The sequence below is a fragment of the Trachurus japonicus genome, chromosome 4 (genome assembly GCF_045865225.1).
Source record: "Trachurus japonicus isolate A0001 chromosome 4, Traja_1.0".
NCBI lineage: Eukaryota > Metazoa > Chordata > Actinopteri > Carangiformes > Carangidae > Trachurus > Trachurus japonicus.
In genome coordinates, this window is record NC_140910.1 from 1,557,704 (window position 1) to 1,579,686 (window position 21,983).

Here is a 21,983-nt window from a genome sequence, read left to right on the forward strand (position 1 = left end):
ATTATTTTCCATTATTCACCATTTATTTGCAAATACATTGCATCCCCACCTTCGAGAGGAATTAGTGCATGGATGTCACTCAGACAGGACTGTCAAATTTCCTGTCAAGGAGTGTTTGAAAACTGATTAAAGATCGTGTCAGTGATTAAATCAGATTTCAGCAGGATCATCATTAGGAACTACATTTAACTGTTGATGAGTGACAGATGCAGCAATATATTGCCTCAGCCAGTGCAAAATGGGCTTTTGATGAGTCTTGAAAACCCTGACTAGGCCAGAGACGGAGAGTTGGAGTTCAGTGCAGTAGAGTGTGTCCAAATATAAGCCATTACAAATGTAAAATTTGACACTACATTTTCATCAAACATTTTAAACACAATACCAATACATCATCATAACATACTTGATAGTATCTTGCTCTGGCTTTCATCACACCTGCAAATTAAGCAAAGTATCCCCACAGAAACACATTAATAGTAAGTAGCAGCAGGGCGTTAATGTTACAGACTCTTCTCCAGAATGGAGTCTCCTGCAGGGAGTTCAGTTCAATGTTTTCAGCCACTGGAGGTGCAGAGGTAGAGTTTAGACCAGTTAGACCACAGAGCCACAAAGCAGCTCTTCGCCACCAGGAATCTGAGAGACAACAGCGGCTGTTAGAGTTGACTGGGCCAGACGTGATCTGGGGTCCTGTGAGGTCGATCCGAGGCTCCTGACTATATCTTGACCACCAAGTGAGCCTGTGCAGCTGGAAAGGAGATGAGGAGATCAAGAAAAAACAGTCTGTGCCACTATACAACATGTGATACAGGCTGACTATAAGTACCTAATAGTGCTCCATATAGTGCACAGAAAGATTTCATAGAAATATTAGAGTGGTATAAAAAAAAAAACCATTGATGTGAGCAGTGGTGCAATATTACAAAAGGGTTTCATATTGCTGCTGGTGCTGGACCAAGGTAGGTGTATGAATTTTTATCTTATGTGAAGTACAAAAGAAAAGCATTGAGAGCACAGTCTCACTACCACTTCCTTCACCACTATAAAACAACACAGGGACATTATGATTGCGTCCTTGTTTGCACGATACAGTCAAAATGCAATATAGAACCTTGCACCAAAGCTTTGTGTAGGATCCTGCTGGGTTGTCCAGCTCCTGAATAAGTGAATCTTGGGTACTAAGCGTTTAAACTGTTGTGCACCCATCATAAATTGAGGTATTTATCTCTGCAGCCTTTGCAATAATCAAGCAGACATTGCAGACACCTAAAGGGACATTGTGTAACTTCTCCTGTTATCTATTCACGAAAATCGATTATTTGGTTCAGAAGTCTGTTTTTCATTAATCAGTAATCCCCCCCATCAACAAACTGAAGTGTCCGTCTGCTGTCTGCCCAATTTCAGGTGAATGCAGCATGAAAAATACGATTGAGTTGCTTGTGATATACAACTGCAACGCGAGATGGGAGGAATTCCTACACAATGTACCTTTAAGGGACTTTCTGGCACAGCTGAACATTATTAAACTACCCTGTATGAATATCTTGCTTTGTCTGCAAATTGCAAAATACTGAGGACTTACATGAATAGATCTGAGAACAGATGAGAACATAAATTAATTAAATGATTATACAGGGCATGTTCCTTACATTGCATTCCGGTATTGGGGCAGTCACCAAGCTTACAGCAACAATGATGAGGCAGGTGAGAGCCAACAGGATGAGAGCAAAGTACAGGTAGTGGACATCAGCCAGAACAGCAGGCCGATGATCAGGCTGACCGCAGGAAGGAGCTAAAAAGGAGAACTCAAGAACCATGCGGACCAGTCCCACCACTAATCCAATCATCAGACCCCAGAAAGCACCCTGCACCATACACAAAATATTATGGCACAGTCATCTAGGTCCAGAGTCAAAACTATGTCCTAGCAGAAACAACATCCGTACATACATTTAAGAAATTTAGCCTGATTAATAATTGAAATTCTAAATGGAAAATCTGTCAAATGTATGAATGAAATTTGTCAAAAATATGAGTGTGTTTATAACAAGTGTGTGTGTGTGAGAACAAGAGAGAGAGAGAGGGAGAGACACCTGCTCATTGGCACGTGGCCAGAAGATAGCCATTAGGAAAACAGCAGTAATGGGAGGAGCTAGAAAGCTGGTCACTGACTGGATATAATCAAACAGCTGGCCACTGTTGGCTGTTTGGATGACTGGAATCCACAACAGACTGACAACCACCAATACCAGAATGAATACCCTGAAAATACACACAGTACTATTATTATTATCATTGTATTTACTTCACAAAAGCAGTGATCTCACAAATAGAGGACAAATTACAGTAAGAGACATGTGCCTAAAGTTTGACAATACAGAATCCTTTGTCTTTATATTGGGTTTGTCCTTTGAATTTTGGACCATAGCAAAACAACTACCATTCACTTACAACTTCTGTTGGTGCCAGTCATATCTGAAAATATGCAGCCATACTGAAGCTTTGGTAATATTAAGCAGGATTTTTTTTAGATCTGCATAATTGTACATAATAATTGAATAATAATTACTGACACACCTATCTCAAAGGTCAGTGCTTTGCTTTTTTTTTTTTTACTTAGGCTAATTTCCATGATAGAGGTGTGCACAGAGGGAGAGGGCAAAGTCCTATACTGTATTTATGAACCTGAATTACTGATACTTGTGTCAGTATCGGTTAATTTGTATTCCCTACCTCCCAACAATCATGAGTTCCATCTCAGAAGCTGTGGGTCTAGCTCGATGGTAGAGGTCCAGGGTAAACAGAGTGGAGCTGCTGTTGAAGATGGAGGTCAGCGATGACATCAGAGCAGCCAACATCACTGCTAGCATCAGACCACGGAGACCTGCACAAAGGTTGTCATTACACAGAGGAAAAAAACAACAATTAAAAAAAGAGGCAAAAAGAAACAATACTGAAAGACCAAATAGTTCAAATATACATCTATAGTTCAGTATCATTACATTGATTTGTTGTCTGTTCTTCTCGTCCTTACATTTTTTATTGGCATCTTCATGATTTAATTGGCAAGGCAAGGCAAGACACTTTTATTTGTATAGCCCATTTTGTCTCAAAGGGCTTTACAGAGCATTATAACTATCCCTCATAACGGCTTTGAGGGATGTAAACAAACAGCCTAAGCAGCGGAACTTCCATCCACTCCCATTCATCGCTGCCGTGGCGATGCGGGGACAGACACAACTACCACAAACTAGGAGCAATTAAACTGAAAATCTTCAGATTCCTTCTTTTAGACCTGAAATGTCAGGAAAATACAGCATCGAGTTGAATTTGTCCGAAATTGTCCTTTAATGACACAATTTGCTTCATATTTACTATCTATTTGATGAATCTTGAATTTATTGTCTGAAGTTTCCTCTTTATGTCCTGACAGTTGGCAGTGAGGATCCATTCAAAGCCATGATCAATGCAAGATTTTCAGTGTAATTGCTTTGTAGAGTTACAGCCTCCAAACATTGCAGTTCACACACACACACACACACACACTCTCTGGTCATGGTAGCCTCAGATAAAGCAGATGGGGAAACGGGTACAAAAACTTGGAAAGGAGGCTCCTGCATAATTATGTCAAATGCAAGATTGAAAACAACTTACCCACTGGCATTAGCTCTATCACTAGTTTAGGGTAGGCGATGTTGGAGCAACCAACTGGGGTTCCACACACGCTCTGACACACCGCTGGGTCCACACAACCTATTTCATCTATATACACACGCAGGTAAGAGGAGAAAATAAAACATGTAAATCTTTACTTTCAGAAAGTTTATGAAATCTCATCACAACCTTGACACCAATTATCATTCAGTAACCGATGGTAGTAGAGGGAAATATGTTTATACAAACAAAAATTCTGACCCTTCTTGCTCAGTTTTCAGTATTTACTATATGTCATCCCAACTCGTGTTGTGACCCAGACCCAAATAATACATTGATATGAACCAATGATTGTTCAATGACATGATCAACTCTGGAATGTGAAGTGTTTTACATCACTGTATTTTAAAATGGTTCATATTGCAAACTTGGTGGTAGGGAGGGCCCTACTAACATGATTTCAGGGGCACAAGTAGAGGAAAAACATTTTGCTACATGATGTTTCTAAAGGGTTTTAACAGGCGCTACCTGGAAAACTTTCTCCCCGAGCCGACAGCTCTGGTGAGTTTCCGTGGTTACCTACGGTCATGCTGCCACTCAACGTAAAAAATGGCGATGCAACATGGCAGCCTCGGTTCGGTGCGTCGCCCACTTATATGTATTTGTAACAACTTGTAACAACTCATTCTAAGGTACGAGAAAGCTTTCATTTGTATGCGGGTGTGATTCCAGTTCAGTGAATTGATTTTTGCTAATAAAAAGCCAAATAAGTTACATACTGGGGCTTTAAGCAAAGGTATTCATCTGTACACTTACGCTATACAGTGTGGCTCAGAGGGCTTAAGTTGGAGTTTAAATTTTCTAAGGGGCGGGTGGAACATTTGTATAGTTTTTTTCAGGTTGATACTTGGGTTTGGGGCAGTTCTAAAAATGTGTGCTTGCGTTAGTTATCCAGGCCAGTTTCAAATATTCAGGAGTTTTTGAGCATGGGGAAGCCATGAAAAAGCAATCCAGTACAACACAACTCTAAACAACATCAGCAATAGTTGAATTATTATCAACTAAGTCTTCATACTAGGTCCATACTGGAGTATTTATTGGTTGATTGGTGAGCCCAAAAACTGTTTAAATGAAGTGATCAAATCAAAATATTGTCTGTACTCTAACATTTGACATAGTTTAACAAAGAGAGAGGCAGACTGACCTGGGAACAGTGCTCGGCTAATCATGCCTGGCATGACAATGAAAAACATGGGCAGCACCTTGAGGTAGCCTCCTAACACACTTCCTCCTTTGGCATGAGACAAAGACTTGGCTGACAGAGATCTCTGGACTATAACCTGCCAAAGAACACACACACACACACACACACACACACACACACACACACTGGTAAAAATATATTTGGATAAAGCACAAATTGACATTAATGGGAATGGTGAAACTGGATGAGAAAATATCAACTTGAACAAATCATGACATTTCATTTTGGATAATTATTTTACGATACTGTGGCGATAACTTTTTTGTCCTTTTTCTGCGAGGAACACTTGTGATAAATTAAATCAAAATATAAAACCTGTGCTGCGTGATTATGTCTGTTTGGCAAGAATGAAAAGTGAAGGAATCAAATGTTCTTTTTAGTACTACAGCAAACTGACCTACAAGGTGGTATTAAAACCACATGAACTTCACATGTGATTTTCCACATGGGAAACATTTTGCACATGGGAATCATGTGGTTTTGGCCCAGTTTTATGTGACTCACATGTGAATTCCCACCTGAACCCATTTTCCACAAGACTTATTTATTGCATTGAAATGTGCCTGACATTCTGGAAACCTGCCTGAGGTTTTAGTGATGTGTGCGCACTGCGCGCCAGTCAGCCAAACTACCACTAGACCGGCTGTGCTCCGCCCTGCACCAAAAGTAGACCAGGTTGGAGCTGGCGAGCTTTCAGCGCACTTTCGGATGAAATTTCGCACGAATTTGTCACTGCGCCAGGGCTGCACCTCCCCCTGTTGCGCTGCCACACCTATCTCAGTGCGCCTCAGTCTGCCAAACTGCCCGAGGCCATGTTGCCCTGCACAAAACTAGCACTGCGCGAAGTCAACCTTTTTTTCCTCCTTTACATCATCTGTCCCTGATGCTGCGAAGACAAAGTGTCTTTGAAAGTGACTTTGATAAGATCCAACAAGCACTGTATGGTATCAGACATGGTCCTGATCTCAAGCTTAAATACGTATAGTCTAAGGGATAATGCTCGACGAGAAAGAACATTTCATGAACAGGTGTAAGTGCAGTCAAATTCACCTGATCTGTGCACCAGACCCACGTGGCCAGCACTGTCAGCCCGAACACCAGACCTGGCCAGGGTATATCCCCTGACACCAGGTCTCTGAACATGTGGAAAGCATCACTGCGAGGTAGGTGGCATGTAGTGTTGGCAACTGTCACGGAGGGAACAGCTGACATATAAGAGTTCACAAGACCCTCATACCAGCCAACTTTGGAGAATGCTGACAAAAAAAAACACACACACATCATACATCATACAGGCAACATCAGACAGTTTGGAGAGGCTATAATATAATGTGTTATGTGTATGTAACAAAAGTTCACACAAAAATTCTTCTTTTCAAAAAGTGTATGTTGAGTGCTTTATTCTCTCTGTGTGTATGAGCAACCTACCTATGAACATTAGCGCAAAGGCTCCTCCAACCATGATCACAGTCTGAAGTGCATCAGTGTAGATCACTGCTGCCAAACCACCTAAACATACACACACACACACACACACACACACATCATACATGCAACATAAGTCAGCAGTCAACAAGGAGATGGCAGATCAGACAGTGTCGAGAGCCTGTTAGATCAAACACTGCACATCACTGATTTGAAATGATGAAAGTAAATGCACTTTCGAGGGCTTAGAACCAAAAGGGCCTAAGTGACATTTGACTAACTTTACAGGAGAGGCAAAACAAAATTTTGACCACACTTCAATCAATTGTATTCATTAACCTTAAACCACAGACATGCTTATATGAATGAGTATTTATGTAATAAACTTATGACATATTAACACAATGAACATGTTCTTAAACATTTAAAAATAAAAAAAATATGTCAAAAACGTCACATACGCCTTTTTGGCACCAAACATTTCCAAGTCTTCTAGGACATATTGGGCGTATCTGCTGAACAATGCATTGAACTGATTGAATAATTAACACTTGAATAAGTAATTAATTGTCATTTAACTCATTCATTAATTATTTTAAAATGGTCCTATGTTTCCCGCTGTTGCCGGTCGATTGACTCTCTTTTCTTATCTGGACTCTCTCTATCTATCTGGCCTGTCTAGCCTCTACCTGGTCTTTTTTACTGTATTAAACTTAACCAACTCTTTTGTTCATTGCCTAAACCCAACCAATTGTACAATTACACTTCTCATTCAAAGTCACAACTCAACTTCTCACTCAAAAATAGGCAAAAATCTGCAAAGTCACAACTCCACTGCAGGTATGGGACCAAAAATTGCATGTTCTCCTGGTCCTTTTGAGGGAAAAGTGGGGAACATACAGTAGAACCTTTTTTCTAAAAAAGGTTTCTATGTTCCCCAGTCACACACAAAACAGCTACATAGGAGCCGGGGAACATAGGGATGACCCCGATAAGGCTCTCAAGGCATGATTCTGTCTTACTGTCATCACTCTTGTGAGGGCATACATTCAAAAACAACCCTGACTAATCTTTAACTTCTTTAATATAGGATTCATCAGTTTGTTTCATAATATTCATCAAAATCTTTTCTGCCTCAGACAGTTCCATGTCTGCAGTTTTCTCAGCCATTTTCAATGCTGTTTAAGGGCACCAACTACACTTACACCCTTCTGGCTCTGAACAAACATGTGGGTCCTACATGTATTTACATGTATTTTTCAGGGCCAGAAGGGCGCAATTTTTGAGTTATGTCTTTATTGTTTTGTTGCTTTATTCAATACAGTTTGATCTCAGATGGGTCCTTTTGGCATCATTGGATAGAGCTCATCGAGACCTTTGTTTTGATATATAGAACTAATTTTCGCCCAAAATGTCACTTACACCCTTTTGGTTCTAAACCCTTGTTATGTAGCGCTTTTCTAGTCACTTGGACCACTCAAAGCGTTTTACACTGTAGGTCACATTCACCCTTTCACACACACATTCATACAGCGCTATAGGCACAGCGCGGGTAACTAACCATTCACACACATTCAAACACCGAATGGACGAATTGGGGGGCAAGTGTGGTGGTCAGTGTGTGCTTACCTGCCACAGTGTAAGCAGCAGTGACCAGCAGCAGTATACCTGTGGAAAGATAGAGATCCCAGCCCAACGACACCTGGATGAACAAAGCTCCTGAAAAGATATCTGTCTGGTAACACACACACACACACACAACACGCACACATGAACACACACACAGGAATGTACACAAATACACACACAGAAATGTCACTTAGTATAAAAGAATCTGCCAAGTGAAAAAGCGTGAGGGTAAGTGAGAATGTCTTACAGATATTTTGGTGAAGATGTAGAGGATGAGAGACAGTACAGACATGTATATGCGTATCCTCTGGCCTCCAAAACGTTTGGCCAGGTATTCAGGCATGGTCACCACACCAGCAGAAATATAGACGGGAATAAATATCCAACCCAGAGCCACCAGGACCCATGCTGCCTACACAAACACACAGGTTACAAAAACACACAATGTCTGCAAATTTCTGTTTTAATTAAAACGCCTACAATGAATGCAGTACATGGAGAAGAATGAAAGGCTGGCACTACACAAATCACCTAATTTAGTCAAACACCTAAATCACTAATGTAGCTGGTTCTGGAAGTCATACAATTATTAAATGGTGATCACCTGTAAGAAATTTGGAATTGGTTCGCCATCAAGAAGATAACCATAGCGACAATTAATCTCTTATTAAAGCAGAAGTAAGCGATCCGGTCGTTTTGGCTAATGCTGCGTTCCAGGCAGGCTTTTGAAACCGTAAATTACAGCTTCAAGTCACAACTTACGACTTTGTTGCGTTCCAGGCAACCCACTCGTGTTTTTCCGACCTGTTTTACCGGTGAAAGTCACTATAACGGCCACTCGTAACTTCAGACCCGTGAACTCGTACCAGATCGAACTGGTACGACTTCACAGGTCGGAAAAACACGAGTTACGAGTTTCCTTGAACGCACCATAACAGTCCTCGTCCCTACGTCACCACATTCACGGCGTTCCTTGGCTGCACACACAGCCCTGCATGCCGTTCTCTTTCCTCATTGGATAAAAACTGTAGGATACGATAAATGTTTTCTCCTCGGCTCAGAGCAGAGCAGAGTGACTGACAGACCCGTGTTTCAGACCAAACACTCTATGTAAGTGATTGCTGTCGGAAGATATAACTATTTAAGACTTATATTAACACAAATATATCACTTACTTCTGCTTTAAGTCAAGACAGGGATGCAGGACAAGGTTATTATAGTTTGAACATTTTAATTAGTTTTCAGTTTAGTTTTATTATAGTTCAACAAGTGATTAAGCAGTTATAGTTTAGTTTTTATTTTTGAGGAATTTACTAGTTATTATTTAGTTTTTATTTAGTGTTAGTCTTAGTTTTAGTTTTAGGAGAAAGCCTCTGTCAGACCTCTGAAGATGAACTTCCAAATGTGTGGGATTTTTCCCTTTTAGTTGCATCCCATAAATGTTCCCATCAGTCCTCATCACGTTACATGCACTCTTATAGGTCATACTCGAAGCCATTCTATATTGAGCTGTGGCCTTTTCTTCCTGCAGCTTTAGCATCTCCAAGAAAACTAAAACTAAGCTGATGTTATCTGCAATTCAGTTTAGTTTTAGTTAGTTTTGCATTGTTTATTGTAGTTTTTATTTAGTTCTCGTTTTTGGAAGAATTGTTATTTTTATTTTAACTAAATTATTTTTTCACTGCTAGTTTTAGTTAACTATAATAACCCTGGTACAGGATAACCTACAATGAGCAATGAACATGCAGTTCACTCAATAAAGTTAAAAAAGGAAAGCTCATAGACAATTTTTCTTACATTCCATTCAAATCCCCCGACAGCAATACCTCCTGCTGCTCCTGTTCCTGCTAGACCAATAAACAAACCACTGCCAACGTTACTGGACATGAGTGAAGCTCCAATCTATAAGCAGATAATAAACAGAAACAACACCAGATTTTTATTTTGCTTTTGTTGAAAAAAGCCAGTGTGTAGAAATTACAGAATGGTCACAGCCTGTGAAAAACATTGTAATTATTTGGTCTGTCAATAAAATTGTATCTTGGTATTGGATAAAGATAAAGATGTAAATGCAGAGGAGGAAGAAAGGGAAAGGCCTAACAAGTTTTTCTTCATGCAGTGAAGTTTCATGATGCCACTATCATGGTGACAAATTGACATCAAAACACTGCAGCTGTTGTCTGTAAATCTAATCACTATTTTTTTGAGTAAGTGTATTGTGATGCTAACTAGCTTTAAATTTGGAATTAACTTAGTTGGGGCACATCAATCAAATGTAAGTTGTCTTAATAAGTAATTAATAAGTAGTTTCAAAATATTTATTCAGAAAGACTGTGGATACACAAATGTAATTAGAAAATTAAATCAAAATTAACTAACAACTTTAATAATGGTGAAGAAATGGTGCACCACACATTAGTTTACCTTAGCAGGGTATGAGTGCAGACAGCACAGCATATACTAGCCTATATGTATGAGCTGATAGAACTGAGATGAAAACATCAGGGCACAGCAGGTACTCACAGGCCACCAGGTCATTGAACGACCAGCCAGGAAGTAGCCTCCCACAGTGTTGCGATTGGCTCGCACAGATGACTGCAGAGGAGACACAGGATAAGATCAGCAGTGCATTTTAATCACAACAAGCAGGATGGCTTTACCTAAATACATAGCCTATTGACTAAAGAACAAGAGCCAAAAAGAGAGAAGCACCTTTCATGTGCTCTTGATAATGAGGAAAACTACTACTCTATGGAAAGTAACGTTAAGCTCATAAAGAAATGTACAGTATTGTCTTAGTCTAGTGTCACCTGCTTATAAATAAATAAGGCATAGTGAATAATTATATAAATAAATTATCAACCTTTCAAAGACAAATTGGCTCTTTACCAGATATTATCCAGAGCCTATTTCCTCCAAGCATGTTCTGGGATACTTTCATAACATTAAACACGTAAGTATAAAGTGAGTTAAGCCATGTCTTACCCAGATTCCAACCACCATGACAAAGATAAAATATACAACAACCACAGCAATGTCAACAGCATCCAAACTGAATTGTGTGCCAGGAGTTTCTGCAGTGGTGAACCCAGAGGAGCTGCTTCCTGCATGCCAAGCACAACAGAACTTCACAATGGTATAGGAGCATTTTTCCTCTCTCATTGAAAAGAAAGAAAGAAAGAAAAGAAAGAAAGAAAGAAAGAAAGAAAGAAAGAAAGAAAGAAAGAAAGAAAGAAAGAAAGAAAGAAAGGCTAGCGACTGTAACTCAACAAGACGATGGATGATGTGAGAATGTCAGCTGCTTTCATGGTAGCTGTTTGATTCAACACCAGAGAGGCACCTGTTCACATCCACACATTCAACCCAGTGTCTGTTCCTGTCCCTGTCCCTGCAGGTGGTGGGCTACATTAACAGGATTGACATTGTATGCTTGTCAAAAATAGCACATCAGAGATGAGAGAAAGTTACTTGTCACTAAGCTGTTAGCATCCTGGGTCAGAGATGATGCAATCTCCTGTCAATCATGCCAAATCTGGAATGTACCATTGTTTTTCTAGGGTTTTTGGTTAGGGTAACAGGGTTGACATAAAATCAGGGGACACCGATAAATTGGTAAATATTTATAATAATTAATATATATTATTACCAAAAACACTGTTTTATAATAACATAACATTTTGCCAACAATTTACAAATTAAAAGTCCTGTTGACGTTCAACAACAACAGTGAGGGACAGGCCAAAAACCTCACCCTCATCAGCATAAAAGTCATTTTATTTATTTTAAATTATATTTCATTGACTTTAATTTGATGTTATAGTAAGGAGAGAAGACATGGTAATGTTATATTTTGAAATTACATATTAATTTGTTGTTATCGTCATTTTATGACTGATTACTTCTTGGGGACGCAAAAGGCACCAATTGTATGCTAAAAAACTCAAATAAAATTCTACTGTAAAACAATTAACCAGTGAAGTTGCGTGAAATATGGTCACAATGTCCTGCTCTTTAGTTACAGAATTGAATAATGGCTGGAAATGTTCACAGTGAAGTTGACCTTTGACAATTACACCAAACATCACGTCATCAGTTTATCATTGGACATTTGTGTTAAATTATTATGTCATGATTACTTTCATGTAATGAGTTAAACTACAGAGACATGGTGAGCCAACTGATCATATGGTGCAGTGACAGCAATCTCATTCTTAGTGTGGAGAAGACAGATGGGCTTAGGTGGAGAGCCTCAAAAGTCTGGTGGGTCCTACTCTGCAGTGGAGACACAGCGGTCGAGGGCCGAGTGCAGGACGTTCCTGTAATACGCCTTGCACCAACATTCAATCTGGAGCAAGTTACATTCAATCAGGAAAGTCGAGATAGGATTAATTGTTTTTTGTTGTTGCTTTTATCACAGTGAACATGTGTCTCGTTTATCTGTTTCCCCCTATATTCCTATGTTTCATGCTCGAAAGCTGTCTGTAAAATCTATGTTTGACATGACTTAAAAGCAAAGCTTGGTGTAGAAACAGTTACACACTGTGAGCCTACAATATGAGCTTTAATTGAGTGAAGAAACATTCAGACCTGTAGTGAAAATGGCAGCCATGTCAAATCCAATCTTCCAGATCGTGTTGACTTCTTTCAGCCACTGGTTCCTCCAGCTTTTCTCCTGATTAGTTCCTCTGTTTCTGTGTTAGTCAGTTCTGCTAAACATAAGAGGTAGGCCTGTGAAGACAGACTTTAGCTTAATTATTAATCAGTTACTGAGATGGTCAAACTTCACCAGGAAGCAATGATCTCTTGGCAAAGACTAACGTTGATAATAAAATTCAAAAGGTCAGGTGTCAACAGTATGACCCTAACACCCTGATATTGTGCAGTTTGAGTCCATATTTAATTAATTAATGATCCACAGCTCAATGAAAATTGCAAAAATAATATGGTCTTCTATACCACTAAGACTTTTATATACTACAGTTTCATTCTTAGTTCAGCGTGTCTTAATTTCTCATCAATACCACTTTCACGAAACAATAATCATACGTTTCTTTCCTCTAGGCCTTATTATGTTTGACATTGATACACCAACAAATACAAAGGTTCCTGTTATCCTCTGCATTGTACATAGTGGTATAGCCCACAATCCAGCATCTGTAAGTGTTGAGGATAGCAAGTATGAACAAGAGCTGGTATCAGCAGCAAGTTCAATGATTTGTAGGACTGAACAATCTATCATTGAAGTGGACAGATGAATAGGTTCACTGTTCAGTGTTAAACTAACAAAATGTTCACAGAGCTGCTTCATGTAAATGTTCAAAAACAGTGAATAGCTGTGTGTGCAGCTCTCTGACAACCAACAGTCAGGTTGACCTGCTGCAGCTGCTGTGGCAGGTTTATTTTTTTATTATGATGTTTTTTTCCCCCCCCTTGTAGAACATGACGACATATAAACAGGTTATGGTCCCCATAACATGGGAATGCATGTCTATTTGTTGGCTTCTCAAAACAGGAAAAGTCTCATCTCTATTTTACTAGGCATGAACCAAAGCCCTCACAAAAGATGATTTAAAGGTCCAGTGTGTAATATTTGGCAAGGCTTATTGGCAAAATCTGAATATAGTACCCATGAATATACTGTATTTGTATAAGTGTATAATCGCTATAAAAAAACAATTGTTTGGTTTTCATAGCCTTATAGTTATTATTTTATACATGCTTAAAGCAAGGATTCTTGTTTGTACAGCAGCCCAAACGGAAAATCCAGCCAGCCAGAGAGAGTTTTGAGCGCATAATTAACCAACAAAGAAGAAGGTGGAATATCCCTCAAATTAATTTTTAAAAAGAAGATTTAAATTTGTCGTAGAAAACTGTTAGATTTGTAAAACGAATCTGGAAACAACAGAAGAACACCTGTTTTACGAATGTGAGACTGTCCAAAATTTGTGGAAATCTCTGCACAACTTTATCCAGTTCCATAAATATTTACTTCTGGTTCAAAACATTCAAATAGATGAAATGCTCAAAGATAAAGAGTTTTTGGTGAATAACCTCATTATCATTACTAAATATTATATACAAAAGTGTCGATATGCCAAATCTCCACCTTCATGGCTTGCATTTAAGAATGAAATATCCTTGTTACAGAAATGTTTGAAACAAATAAATAATCCCCATGTAGATAAATTGTACACATTTATAGCAAATCTTAACCTGTCCTAACCCCTTGTATTTGTTTAGTATGGACTTGTTAAAATATTTTTTTTCTTTTAATTGTTCTTTTATTTATTTTATTCATCATCTAAGATCTGTCATATGTTTATTTTTATATGTGATAAGCGATGCACTACCACAATAATTTTTCAGTTTTAATTATACGTATTATGTAAAATAACTGTTTATCTTTGAGTATGTCATTGTTCATGTAATTTGGCATGTTTAAATTAAAAATAAAAAAAAGAAGGCGGCGGCGGTGGAAACAACAGAGAGTGAGTTAGTAGTTAGTCAATGGAGAAGTTTTTGAGTTATAATTCCGCACGTTTTTTTGTCCTGGAGGCCACCGTCACTTTGCCGACCGGAGGGATGACCGTGAGCGAGCGCTGCAATCTAGAATCTGAACATGGTTTCCCCCCATTTAACACACTGGACCTAGAAAAAGAGCATAAGGTAAGCTATGTGCCAGGGCCTACTTTTATTGTAGAGGGTGGTAAACTCTGTGCTGATAACTCACAAAGCTACTGTTAAGGACAGGTTATATACCAAAATATATGGACATGTACCTCTTCAGAAAATGTATTGTTCACCTGGCCAGTATGGATTTATGTACAGTTTCTATTGGAAAATTCAAATGGGCATGTCCAGGGTTCAGAAACAAGAATATACTACTTTATTTTGATGTCAACTTATGCAACTCATACCTAAAATAAAAATAGCAATTCAGAACTTCCATATTCTAAGAGGAGGTATGTATACATTTCAAGATTCTTCCACTCCTTGAATCATTTTTTTTAATGAACTGACACCCCTAATGTGAGTATTGTTTTACACAATCGAGGAGAATTCAAGTGAACTGATATCAGTTTATGTTGTCATCTTTACAATAACTTTATTACACAAACTCTTTGTACAACATAAAGGAAATGTTACAACAATCTTCATTCTTATAGTTTGGGTGGTCCAGCAAGCTTCCAGCCCTCCATCTTTCCGACTTTTGTGAAGAAGGCGAGAGTTCCCAGACAGAGACACGCTGATGTACCTGTTACAGCACTATGGGCTGAGGATGTACAGAAACACACACATAAGACAATAAGTCTTTCTGTTGCTGTATTCAAAGGGTTTAACCTTTAGAACAATAATAATAGAATCACATCATATCCATGCAGGCACACAGTAGGCCTATATTAGAATGTGAAAAAACTGCATGGTGGGAAAAAAATAGCTAAAAGAGTCTACGTAGTTTTAGTCTTGTAAATAGTGACCCACAGTCTTTGTAAAATCTCAGTCTGAGACTAGGCTGTGACTAAAAACTCTAAACACTTGTCTTTAGATGTGAGCAGGTGTGAGCTGATAGTTTCCCAATAGTCTTTTCCAAATCTTTTCAAAGTCTTCTGATGTATGAGTAGCATAAGACACAAGAGAATCATGTGATGCAATGATGACAGACCAAGATCAATTTTAGGTCCCAAGAGTTAAAGGGATAGTCGAACATTTTGGCAAATTTGCCTATTGTCATAATCTCTATAGTCACAGGAGTATGTTCATTACTTTTAATTATTGGTGCATGTTGTTTTGAGATCCTTGGGGCAGAGACTCGAGCTGCTCAGTGAACACAATGGAGGTGAATGGTCCCTCAAAACTCATCAAATACACAATCCAACAACTCCAAAACGCTCTTGTGGACAAGTTGTGACCTGCACATTCACCACGCTATTAAATAATCATGTGTATAATATAACATTATGACACACACAGCAAATACTCAGAACTACTTTTTGAAATCACTCAGCTGTGTCTGGAATGTAGTTCCAGCTATGGATTTACCTCGAAAACAAAAACTCTGTCTCGCAGTGTTACATTATTATTTCATAACATCGTGAATGTGCAGGTTCCAACACGGGACCTGCACCGTTCACCTCCATTGTGTTCACTGAGCAGCTCACATCTCTGCCCTGCTGATCTCAAAACAACATGCAACAATAATTAAAGTTAATGATCCCACTCTTATGACTATAGGGATTATGGCAATAGGCGAATTTGCCAAAATGTTGAACTATCCCTTTAAGTACAGAACAGTACAACAGAAAGTACCCATTTTTTCTACTGCCTGGGCACTGATACCTACTTTTAGCGCCAAGGAAGATCCCAGAGGCACAGCCCCCAATGAAGTAGTCGAGGGGGTCATTTGGAGCTTCACGAGCCTGAGCACTGAGACACGTCCCCATGCCAAAAATGGCTCCCATGGTGGCTAGTACAACATAGACACCCATATCAATGTTAAACAATTTGATGCAATCATCCTAAGCAATTTGTAAAGTTCATGGAGCAGCACGTTAGCTCATACAGTCTGGATCACATGACTAAACTTTTGAGAGTTTCTTTTATTTGATATGAGGAACACACTGCTGAGCAACACATCTGATTGGTCATTTATAACAAACCAAAAAACTTACCCATGGTAACAGTTGTGCTGGTAGCTCTCTGTAGCGCTGCCAATGCAGAATCAGGCTGGAATGCCACTATGTGATAGGCAGAGCCAACCAAGCCTGAAACCACACATGAAAATCAACAGTCATGTTACAAATGGTTGACATTGGGATCTCCTGTCTTTGAATAAAGTCATCCGCCCCTTAGAACAAATCTGTGACACTGGACTATATTAATACAACTCAAATAGATCCCAATGGGACTGGAGTCAGTTTATCACTCACAAAAGAAGGACAGGTATTGCACATGTATACCGTAAGTAAAATACTTTATATTGTTATACTATTTGGCGATTTGCAGAATTCAGAAGAGTAACTTAAAATTCGGTGTGAATGTCAGACTGTAGCCTGGCTAACCCCAGACCGCATCTCAAACTGTCCAACAGTGTGTGCAGTGCGTGTTGTTGTCAAAAAGCGTATAGTTGTTTGGAGGATTCATTGGCTGCTTGAGGCTTGTAAAAACACACGAGGTGACGCTAGACGGCTGAAATTCAATGTACAGCATACCTAAATGTTTGTATGAGTGAAAGCAGCTTGTTTCAATCCAGTCCTTGACTAACCTGCTAGCTCAATCACGTTAGCATTAGCTAAAGCAAAATGTCTAGCTGTAATTTAGCACAACGACATGCTGCTAGCAATAACCAGCTCGGCGAGAAATAGTTTTATAAATGCTATTATTTACCAAGAGCTGTGCCCAGTTTGGTAGTTATCCATGTTTTCCCGACACAGTCCGTGCCCTCTGGTAGGTCCCAGTACCCCATTTCGGACTTTGCAAAGGACACACTGACGAAATGTCGCGAGAAACCTACGTGTGTTTGCTGGTTTGCTGATAGCAGGCAATCGAGTTTGAGACATTACCACCACCTACTGGGCTGGAGTGTGAAGTGGTTATGCATGCCATTCACAAGCCTCATGTTGTACAATGAAGGTTTAATTTGTTAACAAACGTATTTTGTGTGGTTGATATAGTCATAAATAATAATAATGAAGGTTACCTATTTTACAGGAATAAGGAAGACAAATGATAAAATACAATGCCAGATACCTAATCAGGTATATAGGGGTTTATTTAACATGTCATGAAACAGTAAAGAGATGGCAATCTGCTGATAGTTTGCTGCTCCAGTCCTCTTAAATGGCCTCCCAAACAAAGGTATGTGCAGCCCATCATCACTTTTCAACAACAGAATTCGGAGATCATCCAGTTTTGATGATGAAAATTCATAACATGGATACACAGATTTAAAATAATTCATCGACTTCACATTGGTTTATCCATCTTTAATAAGTTATTTACACTTCTTAGAAAGTGACTCTGCAGACAAGGCAGGCCTAAACTCGACAGCAGTCTACTGTTACACATGGTATTGAGAAAGTTATCCTGCCATTAAATTGTCTTTTCAGTTTCAAATGACTCAGTTTAAACACTGTAGATGGAGCTTTACATAAAACTCTGATTTGTTGTCTCAGTTGTGTTTCATATTCACATAAAAATAAGTTATTTCTTCTGCCAGAATTGGCTGTATTTGTCAGCTTTGAAGTCATCTTCATAGTGGACTGTTGTCTCTTTCTTTATCTTCCTGACTTCTCTCTTTTTCTGCCGAGCTCTACGCTCCTCCTCAGAAAGACTGGATAGATTCACAGGCATCTTTGAAAACACAAAAAGAGACACCAACAAGTTTACAAAATATGACTAACAAATACACATGTTTACAATCTAAACCTTTTCCCCCCTGTACTAGTAGACCAGGGTTTGAGTTAAGCATGTGACAGCAGGGCATTGTAAAACTGTTAAAAATAAGAAAGAAAGAAAAAAAAAATCACCAATCATACAATCAAGCTATTACTACTACTTCTGACAACAGAGAGACTGCATAATTTTATTTGGCTTAGCTTTGTCAGTTCTGAGAAAGTAAGCTGATGATGTCCTGGCAATGATGATGCGTTTCCATTACCCCTGTAAATGCGTAAAACCTAAATATCGCAAATAAATCTAGTAATGGTTGTTTTAATGGAGAGAGTATGAACGATACAAAAATCCTGATCACAGCCTGAAGCGACACTGTTGCTATGACGAGAGGAGGCAGCTTTTAATTTCCGACAGCTGAACATTGCACCGTTTTTAAATTTGAAGCTTTATCCATCTAAACAAAATAAACTAGAGCAACAACTGTCCTTTTTTAATTGTGTTTTATATTGTTTTCATATATTTTACTGATCGCAATTATAGAATGCAGGGTTCCTACACATTTGAAATTTCAAAGTTCCATACTTTTTCCAGACCTTAATTTCAAGACTTCTCGGTAAAAACATTTAAATAATTTGTGACATTTGAGTATTTAGATGTGTATCATGTAAATAAATAATGCAATTAATCATTTGTTTTCATTATTCTGAATTTGTATCCCATTATGTCACCAAATAATTCCAGGAGCGCATACAAAATAATTAACCCAAATGAATTCAGATAAGACTAAATCCAGATAAGTATTAAAGCAGATAACAGCGGCACGGCCGTTTCGGCTAATGCTGTGTTCAAGGCAGGCTTTTGAAACCGTAAGTTACAGCTTCAAGTCACAACTACGACTTGGTAGCGTTCCAGGTAACCCGTAGCTCGTGTTTTTACCGTCCTGTTGTCTGTGAAAGTTCCCTATAACGGCCACTCGTAACTTCCGACCCGTGAACTCGTACCAGATCGAACTGGTATGACTTCACAGGAAGGAAAAACACAAAGTACGAGTTTCCTTGAACGCACCATGAGTTAGCAGCCCCCGCCCTTGTCAGGCATCAATTGGTCCTCGTGCTACGTCACCACATTCACGCGCATCCCTTGGCTGCACACACAGCCCTTCATGCCGTTCTCTCCCCTCATTGGATAACACTTGTATCCCACAAGGAAAATTTTCTCCTCGGGTTACAGCAGAGCAGAGTGACGGAGAGACTCGTGTTTAGGCTGAAATACTTCATGTAAGTGATTGCTGACGGAAAATAGGACTATTTAGGACTTATATTAACAAAAACATTCCACTGATATCTGCTTTAAGATAAATATATTTCCATACAATAGTTTCCATTTTCCATACTTTTCCAGGCCTCGACGTGTATAAAATCAAACCCCATACTTTTCCATACTTGCATAGGAACCCTGAGAATAGGAGTGTGTTTTATTGAAAACAAGGCTGGGTGTGTGCGCATGAAAACCTACAGTGGGGTTTTTAGGTGCTGTACAAGCAAATCTCATATGTCTCAACAAAGATCTTTTTAACTGTGAAAATAGCGTAGACCTATTCAAGATTTGTGTTTGGGCAACACTGCCACATAACAGACGAAACACTGAAAATAGTTAATTCTTGGCCACATCAAAGTGAAATGATTAACTTTACCGATTATCCATCTGATTATCTGTCCTGCTGAGAGTGCACAACTTCTTTCAGTGGCCTCCATAGACTGTATATAAAAGTAAAATATATATAGCCTAATATATATATATAATGAGCTCGGATCAACAGGTGAGGAGCATATTCCCTCAGCTGAACATCAGATATGATCCTGTAGCTAATTCCTTCTGTTTCCCTTTGCTTTTCCTCTCTCCCGTCTGTTTTGAGTCGTCCCATCTCATTCACCGCTTTCACCCAACCGGGTTATTATAATAAAACTTTAGCGCGTGAGGTACAATCATCATCATCAACAGTCTGATAACTCAGGCGGTGTCACAAAACAACATCTGTGTGAATAACTAAACAATAGTTCTTTCTGTTACAGTCTCAAAACACCTTTCAATAGAAATACCTGCAAATAGGTGTGACAGTTGATGGTCCTGTCACTAAGCCTCCAATTGACCATGAGCCCTGGCTACTAAGCCACAGGCATATCCCTATAGTCGAATGGTCAGTGCACATGACTCTTACCCAGGAGACTAGGGTTCAAACCCCGCCCGGGCCCTCCTTCATCCTGCCACATAGGAATTGTACTTTTTCTAAATTTTTAGAAATAACACTTTTATTTTGTGAAAACCTGCTATGGAAATGCAGCTAATGTCACGGTTCATGGTTCTGGTGACATGATGCTAAATTCTGAGCTATGTCATTCATTTGCTATACTGGCCTATGATAGGCTACTTTGAAACATTGGGACTGTCGACACTATACAGCAGGTGACCACAATGACCAAAATTAAACACAGCACTTTTACAGCACTTCCTTTCCATTCATTAGGCTATATCTTCATTTTTTAAAACCAATTTCTATTAATAAAATTACATCAAATAAAAAATGAAACCCATGCTGTCAAATGAATCAGTTCCACTGGATGTATTCTTTAAATGTGATCGATGACAAATCAATCATTAAGAAGCACTGCAGAAACATTACATGGTAAAGATGGACTAACCATGACGATGCGCCGGGGTTCTGTGTATCTGATGTTGAGCGTAGATCCGTCCGGCCGGACCAGCATCACTGGGTACAGTCTCTCGTATCTCTGCCGATCACAGCGGACTACCGACGTCCTGTTGGAGTTGAGCTGAATAACTTGAGTGTGGATCTGAGAGGCTAATTGTGGAGACCGGCATCTTGTCCGCGTGGACACGGGGGAAACACACCTGCACACATCATTATTATGATGAGACATTGATTTTTGTTTCATTCAACACAAGTTAGGAGAGATTTCACGCGACTCTCTCTTTATCACTTTACAGAAAACACTAACTAGCATGAACCCGAGCTGTTAGTAATTAATATGTCATCATTATTGAACTGGTCTCACCTGAATAATAGAGTGTGAGGAGCGCAGAGTTTCATCAGAGACATGTTGTTGGCCGTGATGATGATATGAAACCCCAATGCTGGTCCGGTGGCGGTGCCTTCGGTGCCTTCGGTGCCTTCGCCCTGACAGGAAGCATTTACTTCCTGCTGAGGAAGGTCAAACACTGGAGTTCACAGAATAACCGTCCCACTGAACCACGGAGCAGCGCAGAAGCGTTCCGAGCATATGTGCTCTTCTTTGATTCTGATTGGCGGCTGGTATCCAAGTTATAGGTGCATTGCCGCCACCTACCGGAAAAGAAAAGAGAACCTAATCCCCCCCTCCCCACCCTAACAAAAAGAGAGAGAGAAAAAAGAAAAAAACAATGAAATCCTCTCCATTAACCTTGTTTCCCTCAGGTATTTCCTTACATGCTTACTAATATTTTCTGACCTTTGCAACAGGTTTCCTAACCCAATTTTCTCCCTTTGCAGGCCTGCTTTTAGGGTTAGGGGTTAGTTTCCTCTCCCCCTCACTTAACATGCTGTAGCCTACTGTCTCATGTTGTT

The 21,983-nt window shown here is 39.3% G+C and overlaps 3 protein-coding genes across 3 annotated transcripts; all 3 read right to left on the reverse strand.

Annotated features, from left to right (window-relative positions):
- Positions 1 to 358: 358 nt before the first annotated feature.
- On the reverse strand, positions 359 to 12,678 carry slc5a9 (solute carrier family 5 member 9). The gene is made up of 14 exons (XM_085773251.1): positions 12,557 to 12,678; positions 10,955 to 11,073; positions 10,493 to 10,564; positions 9,767 to 9,871; positions 8,217 to 8,381; positions 7,970 to 8,075; positions 6,344 to 6,424; positions 5,966 to 6,171; positions 4,856 to 4,991; positions 3,652 to 3,759; positions 2,731 to 2,881; positions 2,091 to 2,259; positions 1,647 to 1,862; positions 359 to 745 (listed from the first exon to the last, which is right to left on the reverse strand). The coding sequence occupies exons 1-14, from the start codon at positions 12,576 to 12,578 to the stop codon at positions 443 to 445; spliced, it is 1,959 nt and encodes a 652-aa protein (XP_085629377.1). The 5' UTR covers positions 12,579 to 12,678; the 3' UTR covers positions 359 to 442.
- Positions 12,679 to 15,048: 2,370 nt separating this feature from the next.
- On the reverse strand, positions 15,049 to 17,437 carry ndufa11 (NADH:ubiquinone oxidoreductase subunit A11). Its single transcript, XM_085773252.1, has 4 exons — positions 17,354 to 17,437; positions 16,639 to 16,731; positions 16,311 to 16,433; positions 15,049 to 15,242 (listed from the first exon to the last, which is right to left on the reverse strand). The coding sequence occupies exons 1-4, from the start codon at positions 17,430 to 17,432 to the stop codon at positions 15,130 to 15,132; spliced, it is 408 nt and encodes a 135-aa protein (XP_085629378.1). The 5' UTR covers positions 17,433 to 17,437; the 3' UTR covers positions 15,049 to 15,129.
- Positions 17,438 to 18,123: 686 nt separating this feature from the next.
- mrpl55 (mitochondrial ribosomal protein L55) lies at positions 18,124 to 21,617 on the reverse strand. The gene is made up of 3 exons (XM_085775373.1): positions 21,436 to 21,617; positions 21,061 to 21,271; positions 18,124 to 18,319 (listed from the first exon to the last, which is right to left on the reverse strand). Exons 1-3 carry the CDS (start codon positions 21,477 to 21,479, stop codon positions 18,170 to 18,172), a joined length of 405 nt encoding a protein of 134 aa, XP_085631499.1. The 5' UTR covers positions 21,480 to 21,617; the 3' UTR covers positions 18,124 to 18,169.
- Positions 21,618 to 21,983: the final 366 nt, after the last annotated feature.